Here is a 12,285-nt window from a genome sequence, read left to right as displayed (position 1 = left end):
CAGATTTTATGCTAGACTATTTGTTTTGTAACAAATAACATCAAGGAAAGAAGTTGAGTTCAGATCAAAAGCTTTATAAACAAAAAGATGGTTTATAATTTTACTCTGATTCCCAGATTAAACTCTATAGTTTCTTTTCATGCCACCATTTTTATAAACTTTAGCCATGTATGAAGAAATTAAGACCTCCAGTAAAATCAAAAATGTTAATAGAAAAACATTATAGTGTAATCTGATTACAAATAGAGGAATATTAGACCTGGAAAATACTTCAGTCCAAAACTCCCTCCTTTCACAGATGAGGGAATAAAGTTGATCCATACTAATTTTTTAAGTCTTAAAACACACACACACAAACACACACGCACACATGAAAAAATCAGAATGCTACATCAACTCAACAAAAAAACCTCCTAGAGGTGTGTTAATGTGTGGATTTCTAGTATTTGAAAACAACACTACAATAATTTAAAAATGTGAACGCAAGTTTAATATTTGCTTATGCCAAATCAAGTTTATTTAAAACTGAAAACCACTAAAAATGTCCGTTTTTAAGGCAAAGATGTTATTCCCAAATATAAAAATTATGTGGTGGAAATAAACATTCAGAAGGCATGTAGGATGTTTACAAACCTAGAAGAATTCACAAAGACTTCCTTTTTTTCTTTCCTTTTTTTTTTTTTTTTTTTCCTTTTTTGAGAGGTGGCCACTCACCATGATTATGTCCTCAATCACTAGAACTGTTGTTCAGGCAGAGATCAGAGCAAGCAGAATTCAGAGCAATCAATCAGGGGTGTGTGTAAGAGAATGGGTGCAGTGAACAGCTCTGCAAAAACAGGTAGGAAGGATATGCATTTAGAGAGGAGGGGAAGAGGCAGTGAGAGGAGAGAAGATAGTACTTACAGTGTCATCATTTCTGAAAGGATTCAGTCTATTGTAAACGGCTTCAATTAAACTCCGCCTAAATTAAAAAGAAAAAGGCAGAAAAGTGTTATTCTTCTTTGACAAATCCAACATTTGCTCAATAATCCATTGCTCCATGTTAAAAAATATATATACATATATATCATAAATATGAATATTCTGAATGTTGCAAATGAGTTTACATTTAGGTACAATTCTCTATCTCCTACACTTAGTAAATAAGGCCTCTTTTGATTTTCAGTACCACACATTTGTAGAGAAACTCTACTATAGAATTCTATGACTTACAATGTATGTAATTCTTAACAAAAGGAGTTGAAAGACTGAGAAAAAAGCAACGGTGCATATGCTCTATTTTAAGAGCTTAGGAGTGATTTTAATAGTTTCTATGATATAGTAGCAACTTTTACTAGCCACAAATTCCATGTTAATTTTGGCTTAGAACTCATCATGGCTAGCATTTATATATAATGCTTTAAGAGTTTGCAAAGTGCTTTATAAAATATTAACTCATTTTGTCCTCACAAAAACCCTAGGAAGTAGATACTATTAGCTCCATTTTACAGGTGAAAAGACTGAGACAGACAGAAATTAAGTGACTTATCCAGAGTCACAAAACTAGTGAGTTTTTGAGGTTGGCCTTTAACTTAGACTGGAGTTAGGAAATTCTATCCTATTCCTTGTTCTACCTACCTGCAAAATTTGACGCAGTAAATGTTTAAATATTATTTTAAATTTTAAGTTCCTGAGCTCTTTTAAGATAAAGCCAATATTATAAGTAAATGCCCTTTTTGCATGTTTTAATCATAAAACTTTGGTATAAAAACTTTGGCATAAAAATAAAAATTATTCAAAATGGTGAAAAATTCTTCCCCAAATGTTAAAATTCAAATGTTTCAATAAAATGTGAATTAAAAATTGTGGAAAAGAGGGGGCAACAGAAACAAAACTGCAAGGAATATATACTAAGTTAGCTTTAAAATAAAAAATTGCTCCATTATAGTAATGCAACCTTCACAATAACAGCATACTTTAAAAAATCCATGATGTTAAAAAATTTATTTTTGAATCATTTTAATAAAGTTTTAAAATAGAAATAATCTAGAAAATATGATTCTGATCTCTTTGGCACATTGTTAATACCTGAATAGCAAGTCAAGACTATGAGAACATAACCAAATATAGATATTTGAGATATCACCTGAACAAACCTGCCTACTCAATAAACCCATCCCTGTCATTGATGCTAAAGGAGCTACAGCATGACAAAGCACAGTACTTGCCCTTCTGGATCATATAGGGATGTGTGAAGGACCATGATAAACCACAAGTAACTAATATATAAAATAATACATAAGTATTTTTAAATGTAAATAAAAATGCTATTTCTGGTTCAAAGAAGGAAAAAATCATGACTGACTTGGGGGAGAAGGGTCAAAGAAGGATCACAGAATCATAGATTACAGCCGGAAGGGACCTCTGAGCTCTTCTAGTCCAACCACCTAATTTTACAGATAAAGAAATGAAGATCCAGGGTGGTCAAGTGATTTGCCCAAAGTCACATAGACAATAAATTATAGTCAGGATTCAAACTCAGTTCCTTTGACTCCCAACTCCATTGTTCAGTCCACTGCAATAAGCTGCTTCTGTTGGGCTTCCTGAAGGAGTTGTCATTTATTATAGGTTTTGAATTAAGCTTTAAAAGATGGGTAGGAAGTCACAAAGTGGCAGATTGGGGAAAAATTCTATGAATAGGGAATATGATCAAAGAAATGAAGGCAGCAAAACATGGAATATGTACAGAGCCCTGAAAGTAATCCAGTCTGACTGAGGCATGAAACACATAAAATAGAAATACATGAGAAAAGGTAGGAAAATCTAGTGTGATACTAGGCAGAGAAGTCTAAACTTTTCTCAGCAAACAATGAAGAATCACTGAGGAGTTTTAAAAGACTACTAACATCAGATAGACTCATACAAAGGATCAATTCAGCCATATTGTAAAGAACAGTATGGAGAAAAAGACAGTAGAAATGAAGAGTTAAGTGCAATCCTGTTGTGTCAATTTATATGGCAGTTCTTTTAGATAAAAGAGACCTGGTATCTGAATTTTCTACTTGGGGGCCTTAAATACTTAATATAAGTTAGCTCAAGTCCACTGGCTAAAGTACCTGGAAAAAAAGTACCTGAAAAAACAACCTGAAGAAGTTCCAAATAAGTTGTAAAGGAACAAAATTAATTAAACAAGTAAAGAGACTCATCCTGGGATAGTAACCGTCATGGTTATTTTAAGGCCATATAACAATAGTATTTTATATTTGTACATTATTTTAATTTAGAAAGATCATTAAAAACAAATAATGCTGAAAATTATGTCACCATTTGAGCCACAACTGACATTTTTCAGTGTAAATGACAAGCATCAAAACCGAAACAAAACACTCTATATGGTAATGTTTCATTAAGTAGCAAATGACTTTAGTAATACCCCGAATCAGAAACTAAGTAAAAATATCTTACACGCAATAATAAATCATCTTAAATGTAACTGCCATTTTGTCAATTGTGTATCAAAAATATTTTCTAAACTGTAATCATGGATCAATGTATACAAAATAGAAAACTTACTTGCTTGCCAGTTCACCCCCTGGTGGGAGGTTTGGGATGTTCTCAGTTGCTAATGTGCGCATCACATGGACTAAGTCTGGTACGCCTTCGCCCTGCTTCTTTATGATTTCTGGGAATCAGAAGTACTTTTTTTGTAAGTGCTATCCACATTGAACTTTACAAGACTGAAACAATCAAAGATAGCTTAATATTTTTATAAATGGTATTTAACACATCTCAGGATTTCCATACTGGTCCCAAAAGGAAAAAATTCACAATGAATTTTGAAAGTTTATGATAAGTAAATATACAAAATGACAAAAAGAAAAAAAAAACTTTGTAGATTAATTTTAAAGAAGAGTGATCAAGATTAAAATTAGAAAAATACATGTTAAATTGGCATATTATGTAATCAGGAGTATTTGTAAACAAATGGGAAAAACATCTTTCTTAAGAAGTCAATTAGTTACTTCTGAGTGGACCAATTCCTTTCTTTAGACTGGAACATGTTTACTGAACATTGCCCTGTAAACAAAAACATTGCACAGCAGAGTTTTTAAAGTTATAAAAATCAAATAATTTGTAATTGCCTTAAAAATAATTAATCATATTCTTAGTCATAACCATTTGATACTTAAATAATAGTCACACAATGACACAGGTTAAACAGCATGCATTCACATCTTAAGCTTATAAATCATGGTTTTACATGCTAAAACTCCACCATTAATGCTTCATCTAAAGACAATTAAAGATTTCACAAGACACAAGTTCTATAACATAGGTATAAGAAAGGCTAATTAGGAGTGAGCTTCAAATATATTACAATGCCATTTTCAGTATCAATGTGTGTGTTTGGTATGAAAACGGCCCAATTTAAAAGACAATATTTTTAGACTACTCAAATAATAATAAATAAAAATTTTCCAATAACAGGTACACTAATACATGGGACTTGTTATGATGCGAGGCATGCATATACATTGCCATTTATACCACAGAATGCCAAAAATAATAATAATAATAATAATGTACCCAGGATTGTACAATTCTCTTTTAAAACAATTTCTTTAAGTATGAGAAGTGTTCATTTTGATGACTAAGAATACTATAAGGCAGGACCATGCTAAAGGCATCATGTGTATCCTTGTCATATGTGTTATATGTATTCAATTGCATATTATAGTTGGTTAAATCAATTATATAAAGACACTAAATGTTTTTGCAAGTTTTCTTCAAGAGATAAATTTTTTTCTCTTAATAAGCAGTGTTGTTGGGAGAAAAAGCAATCATCATCTTAGTTCTTAGCCAAGTTAGGAATCTTTGAAAAGTAGCCATTTATTCAAAAGCTCTTTATTTCCTTTTATCAGATGAAGTTTGTAGATCAAAATATTAAACTCCTAACACTAGGGCTACATTTTAGAAAATTTTATTTATAACCAGATTCAGTAACCCACATTATTTAAGTGGTAAACTGTTCTTTCAGAGTAAAGGCCAAAATTTTACCATCTAACATTTATTGTTCAGAATTTTCTACCACTCTTAAATCTGAATAAAAAGCAAAGAGCTCAGATTTGGTTTGCCAAGTTCCTTTTATTGTATAATCTTTGACATCTAATATAACTTCATAATGCTAATGCTAAAATTTTGCTGTACAAAAATAAATGAATTTAGTGTTTACCTAAACTAAACAATTTCACAACCTGGTACATTTAACATACAAACTCCACTAAGTTAATACAATTATTTAGATAACTATAGATACAATCTGAATAACACTGATGACAAATTGAACCATTCTGTTGGTTTCAGTCATAAAAAGGAAAAAAAAAAATCACCTATATTTCAATGTAACTTGTATCCTTTTTTTTTTTTTTATAAAGTGCAAAAATACAGTAAGACAAACATTCTAAAAAGTATAAAGTTGAAAAACAGGGTTAATGGTTCTCTATTTCAAGTGGAAAAACTTATTCAATTTACTTGACACTTAGTATTATACAAACCTTAATTCTTTTTTAATTCAAAAAATCAAACCATAAATGAAGTCTGTAAAATAGCAATCCTTTAATCCCAATCCCTAAAATATACACACTAATTAGCACTACAGAACACTCCTTTTAGCATGAATATTAATAGATATTCTCCACCCTATCCCCAAAGCTGAGGCAGAGTTGTCAGGGCATTTAAAATAAAAACAACAATAATAGTATCCAAAATATCAGCCTAGAAGGATCAGAAGTATTATAACAATCCTGATTCACAATAGAAAAATGCAAAACTGAACAAAAATAACACAAATTTACTGAGGGATTAAAAGATTGAAAAGGCTTTTCATGAATTTACTGTACCTCTAGTTAGAAAGTTAATTTTCAAAAAAAAGAAAAAAAAAAGCTCAATTGCTAGAACCATTAAATATTTAGTAGCAACAAAGATTATGTTTTAAAAAAAAATTCGGGGTGGGGAGAGGGGAAACACAGAAGCCTTTCTAAAAAGCCTTTTTGAAACTATTTTCTTGTGTTTTGAGAGATGCTCACAGATTGTTTCATCCAAGTAATTAAGATGAAGTTTAGCATTTCATAGCAACTGTTAGTACATGCCAGAAAAGATTTCTAATGCATGCTTTGGATTTGAAGATCAATTTATTCTGTTCAACCAGAATAAAAGATGCACAAAATTCTCTACTTTTTAAACTACTTCCTACTGATAAAATTTATGAAATTTAAAAAAAAAAAAAAAGAAAAGGAAAAAAAAAGAAAAACAGGACCATAGATCCAGAGCTAAAAGAGACCTCAAGGGGCCATCTAATCCAACCTGTCCCCTATTCCCCTTTTATAGATAAGGAAACTGAGGACAAGAAAAGTTAAAATGGCTTACCCAAAGTTACATGGATAATCAGTGGCAGAGGTGATAATTTAAATTAGATCCTCTGCATCTTACCAAATACTATTCTGAAATCATCTTCTAACCTAAGTTGATTTTAAAATTCCATACATGTTTTAGAATTTTTAATTTTCTTTCAAGTAAAATTTTAACCATTTTATCCTTTCTAAGGCATTTTAAGTAGCAGCAGTTTTATTTTGGCCTTATCCTTGGTAGAAAAAATAACTTTAGTTTAGAATATAAAATAATCTACATTTTAACTATAAAACATTATTAAACTTAACATAATAAAAAAATTTCAATTCATTTATCATGTACCATAAATGTCCTACCTGGTATTTCTTGAATGGAGTAATAAACAGTTCTAAAGTTCTGATATTATAGCATATAAATATTTAATTAAAATGAATACTTGATCATTTTACTTTGAAACAAAGTAAACAAGGAAGGGAAAGTAGCAATGCATATCGAAAAACTGTCCATACTTCATCAAAACTAAAGAGCTATATCTTTTTCTGGGAACAAATGAGCCAGATTTAAAAGACAAAAGAGTCAATGACGTAAAATTTGACGTCACTCTTTATATATAAGCACATAATTTTAAAAATTTAATTCCTTTCTTGCATTAGTGATTTAGATCAATGTGATTTGATTTCAAATTGATTATTTCTATTAATGTTAGTTTAGCACATTACCTGGGAATAAAGCATACTTATTGAATTTTTTTAAAGTATTAAAAATGAAGGAACTTGCCAGTGAGGAAACAAACTCATTGTATTATGTCAAGAACTACTTACTGAGTTAGCAATCAGTGCACACATGTTATTTATCATTATCAAGGAACAAAATAGTCAATAAAGCTAAATGGCAGCCTTAAATTGGATAATGTTAAAATTTTAAATGATCAAAGTGACAGACTGATACTATACTTAAATCTCAAAAAAGTTAAAAAGAAAATGAAACTAAAGTGCACAAGAATTTTCATAAGGTAGACATGATAGAATCTAATGGAATAGTGTTATATCTATGCTTACATGCTATTAGAGACCTTTAACATGCAAGTGATTAATATAATGGACCCCAAATGGCCTTTTTAATACTAACATAGTCATTCCATGGCTAAGTTTACCCACTTAGAGGATACTTTATAATCTATACACTATATTGCATATATGCAGTAATTAGTGTTTTCAGGAAATTTTAACTTATGCTGCACATTGTGGCTACAAAAAAATTTAGATTCTTTAAATATCCAAAGGCACTAATCAGAGTTACAAACAGTTCATTAGTGGTCTCAAAGTCATATGCAAATTTATAATACAAAATGCACCTGAAATCCCAACTTAAAAACAAACAAACAAACAAACTTAATATAAGGCACACAAACACTTAATTACTGCCAGGCAGAGAATCAATATATCTAAAATCAGGCAGTTTACGGTTTTGCTATGAAGCCCTGAAATACAGTTTGAAATAGAAACATAGACATACTTTAAAATATAGTGGCACTTGCAGGTTAACTAGAGTTTCAGTAACAAAGCTATGACCCTTATTAAAAAAAAAAAAAATTTAAAAAACAGTCTTAGTTGACCCAAATGTATTGTGGTACATAGCTTTTCACAGAAAAAAATGGCACTTAAATCATCATTTTCATAATTCACTTACTACTTTCTCTTTAACTCATGTCAAAAAATCATATTTTACTGATATAGTTACTCCTGCCAGTGAATTCACAAGGAACTCTGAAATATGTACATCTTTAATCTCAAGAGATTTTAAAAATAATAATAATTTTTTTAAAAAGCATCCTAAACAATTTCCAGGGTCACAGCTGCTGTGGTCTTATTTCTAGCAATATTTTGGAAGGACATAAAATATGCATCTAAATAAGTTACTACATAAGTGCCTTGTCCCACTGATGCACTTAAAAGATTTAATTAAAAGCTAACATGTGAAAAGGTTCATTGTTGCAGGGTTTCTTTCTAATAAAGTTACTTATTTTTTTTTAAATGATCCACCTTCTACTCTGCTTTCCAGGTACTTGTCCAATTCTGTCTCTTTCTTCACTGCCTCTGGTGATACTTTTGGTGCACTTGGAAAACAGATCAATATCACACTCATGTTGTCTCGACTTCCCTGGGAGAGAAAAGAGTTTGAGAAAACATTCTGGTTTCCTTCCCACCCTCCCTCCACTGTGAATCCTTTCATAACCATATGAAACTTTATTACTACATCAATGTAATTATATTAAAAACAAAGAAAGTCAATTATTCTTTGTACTCATTAGTAAACATTTCCCCCCTCAAAAGCACCCTAAGAGAAATAGCAAAAAATATTACAGATTAAGTCCTATTAAAACTACTTTCTTAAAAATTTTTATGATATGAAAAGATTTCAAAGTTCCTACTGTTTGGCTTACTTACTTTAAACAATAGCTGATAAAAGAAAATTTTATACCCCATTCAAGAAAATTCTAATGCCAGAAAAGAACTTAGTCTATTAAAAGTCATTATAACAAGATTTGATATGGAGTAATATAAACATCAAAATCTTTTTTTTTGTGGATACAGGTTACCATAAGTCTGCTGAAAGTTGCAGCCAATACTGAGGCTAAAAATTTGATGATGAAAACTAAAAATTGAAAAAGATGTAGGGAACATTGTAATTTACATATTGAATACTTAATTAATAGAATATATAAGGACACTGGAACCTAGAGAGATTAAGTGATATGCCCACTGTCACAAAGTTGAGATATGAATCCAAATTCTGACTCCAAAATAACTACTCAAATTGTTGCTGCATTAACATTTTAAAATCTTAATATGAATGTCAAATGCAAAAACCCCATAATCAGCAATAGTCATGTGCACTATCAGGAGTTATTTAATAACCAAGCTAACACTAGTATTTTGGTTGGCTGTTTTAAGTATTACAAAACAAAAATCAATTAGAACAAGCAAACAATGCATTTGATTTGTCTGAACCTGTGATTTCATTGGGACAGCGAACTTCAATCAAGTGAAATGTGGCAATGTACAATCTTGGAGAGTTGCCTGGGTGCACTCAGAATAGTTTTGTAAAATCTATATTTTTAAAAGTAAAATCTGCCAAAAAACTACTAAAGACACTGATACTTACAAAATCCAATTTAGAAGTCTGAAATAATTTTATAATGTGACTACAAAGATATCAAGATGACAAAATAAAATGAACAAGTAAAAACATTTTTCATTTTCATAAAAGTTTAACATCTGTTATTAATAGGTTATTAATATAACTTGATCAGTCATAATTCTTTTACCTGAGACTACCTGCTAAAAACACTGGTAACAAATAACAAGATTTATTTGTTACATGAAAAGCAATGTTTTACATATGATTAAAAACCCTAAGTAAGCATAGTTACTAAGAACTAAATATACTCTTATCAATATTGAAAACTATGGTCCTTCACTTTTTTTTCTATTAACACTTCTGAAATTAAAAAAAATATTAATAGTTGGTGATAACTGTCTCAATCTGGGCCAAAACAAATGCTGGGAGCTATGGATTCTAAAGTGAAACAAAGTATTATAACTAAGATAATGACATGAAACAGTTTCTCAATTTTAAAAAATCTAGCTACCTTATATAAACAGGTGTCCACTACTTCGTTACACACTCTCTCAAGGTCATCAGTGACTTCAAGTCTGGATCTTACAAAATCACAGAGCTCTTCATTTCCCATAACATCCCAGATACCATCACATGCGAGGATGATAAACTGATCATCTTTTTCTGATCTTTCAATTTCATAGACTTCTGGCTCTGGAGAGACAAGCTGCTCTGTAGGACCTTTACCATGGACACATTTGTAATCAAAGTCTCCAAGTGCCCTCGATACAGCAAGAGAGCCATTCACACGCTGAATCATTACAGAACCACCTGCATTCTGAATACGTTCTTTTTCCAAAGGATTACTTGGTTTGTGATCTTGTGTGAAGAAATGAACTTTCCTGTTCCTACAAAGTAAACCTCTTGAGTCTCCACAGTTGATGAAATATGTATGTTGGGGAGAAATCAGGACACCTACTGCCGTTGACCCACTTCGGTCTGCACCATGTTTCTTCTCTGATATTATTCTCATATGTTCATCAATCTGCAGAAAACCTGTTCTGATTCCATTCTTGACATTTTCCACAGAAGGTGGTCCTTCAGATCCTTTAAAATCCTGGTTATTTGTGATATGATCTAACAAATGCTCACAGCAGTATTTGGCAACCTGGGAACCAGCATGCCCATCATACACAGCAAAGAATGACCATCCTTCAAGTCCACTAGGCAAACCAATCACAGCTGTATGTGCATCTTCCATTTCAACTCGCCAACCTTGCATACTGCTTAGCCCATAACGTAGCCCATTACCTTGTCCTTGGGCATTATGCTTTTCCATCTTTGGCTTGTCTAAAAATGCCCCCATTGTGTCTTGATGCTTTAGTTCTGAGGAAGAAGAGAAAATACAGTTAAGATATCTATCAAAAAACTGCTCTTACAAACAAAATATTCACCCAACAGTTTTATTTTAAATAACAGCTCTACCAAAGAAACTTTTAAATCTGAGTAGGTTCTTATGTTTTTTTGTAGTATAGAACCATCAGATTCCTTATTTAATCCCTCAAGATCAAAGAAGTGGGAAAGGAGAGATGTGTATGACTTTATAGAAGTAGTTCAAACTAATCATATTAGGGGAGAGAATAGGAAACATTTTTAAAATTAGCAAATTAGCACCAAATTTACAGATTAATAGACATGGAGATCACCTTAGTCCAATTTCCTCATTTCACAGATGATGAAAATCAACAGCAAGTAGCTTAAGTGACTGGCTCAAGATTACAGAGTCAGTTAATAGACTTGTTTAACTTAAGGCCTGATGCTGAGTCCTGTATTTTTCATCATGCTGCTTGACTCTTGCTCCTCAGAAGATATGACTGGGATATGAACTCCAGACCTCTGATAACAAGTAAGAATACTATTGGCAATAAGGTAAACTCTACATCAAAGATTTAAATGACCTAAAAACATGCAAATTTCCCTATGCTATTCAAATCTCATTTAGCCAAGGTGGGGAGAGTTGAATTCTACAGCAACTAGATGTGGGCTAGATCTTGTGAACAATTAAAAACAATGTCCTGCCCTACACACATATACACATCCCACCACCACCACAAAATTTTACACATATGCACAAATATCTGCATTTGCTGATGAAAAACCAAGAGCCTAGTAAAAAGTTACAAAACATACATTCACTCTAGTATAATAACTTTCTTTTAAAAGGATGGGTCACATTACTAATTTATGTGCTATTCTTCACCACCATAAAGGCTAATTCTTAACTTTCTTTCTGAAGTAAAAAAGATGATAAAAAAGACATATTTCAATGAAACAGTAGACAAAAAAGCATTTGCTGAGGAGATGCAATTTTTGTTTGCTAAGAATTAACAAAGACAAAGGTCTTAAAAGGGAAAATAACTTTATTGAATATGATTATAAGGATAAAATTCCTTAGTGGTAGCTCTACTGGCCCATTCAGATCCTATCAACTTAAAAAATACTATTCCTTGGCAAGGATTAAGGGAATAACCTAGCTTAAGCTAAAGCTTTCTCTCTTGTAGCCTCTATTCTTTTCCATAGGAGCTTCTCTTCTCTTGGAAGCTTTCTCTTCTCTCTCCACTGCTCTGCTTAGATTTCATAAACTGACTCATGAACTGAGAAGATAAACTCTACGAATCCAAAACTAAGAGTTGGCCCTGATATTTATTTTTAATTATATACTTAAATGGCTTCATCTTATTTTGTCCACTCTAATGTTTTAAAATATGAATTCACCAA

General features: G+C 31.4%; 1 protein-coding gene across 2 annotated transcripts in view; it reads right to left on the bottom strand.

The window, feature by feature from the left end:
* Window positions 1-12,285, bottom strand: part of PPM1A (protein phosphatase, Mg2+/Mn2+ dependent 1A) — a 64,243-nt gene that overhangs the window by 7,228 nt on the left and 44,730 nt on the right. Inside the window, exons 2-5 of one of the 2 annotated variants that reach the window (XR_007950667.1) lie at window positions 10,040-10,893; window positions 8,430-8,547; window positions 3,553-3,661; window positions 715-961 (exon numbers count right to left, since the gene is read on the bottom strand). Coding sequence is in view for 1 of the 2 variants with exons in the window: in XM_051977777.1 (XP_051833737.1) it covers window positions 904-961; window positions 3,553-3,661; window positions 8,430-8,547; window positions 10,040-10,873 (1,119 nt within the window). In the remaining variant the exon portion in view is untranslated. The remainder of the gene's footprint in view (window positions 1-714; window positions 962-3,552; window positions 3,662-8,429; window positions 8,548-10,039; window positions 10,894-12,285) is intronic. The other variant, XM_051977777.1, reaches the window with a different exon arrangement.

Source organism: Antechinus flavipes, chromosome 2 (genome assembly GCF_016432865.1).
Source record: "Antechinus flavipes isolate AdamAnt ecotype Samford, QLD, Australia chromosome 2, AdamAnt_v2, whole genome shotgun sequence".
In the NCBI taxonomy this organism is placed as follows: Eukaryota; Metazoa; Chordata; class Mammalia; order Dasyuromorphia; family Dasyuridae; genus Antechinus; species Antechinus flavipes.
This window is presented reverse-complemented; position numbering and strand designations above follow the sequence as displayed.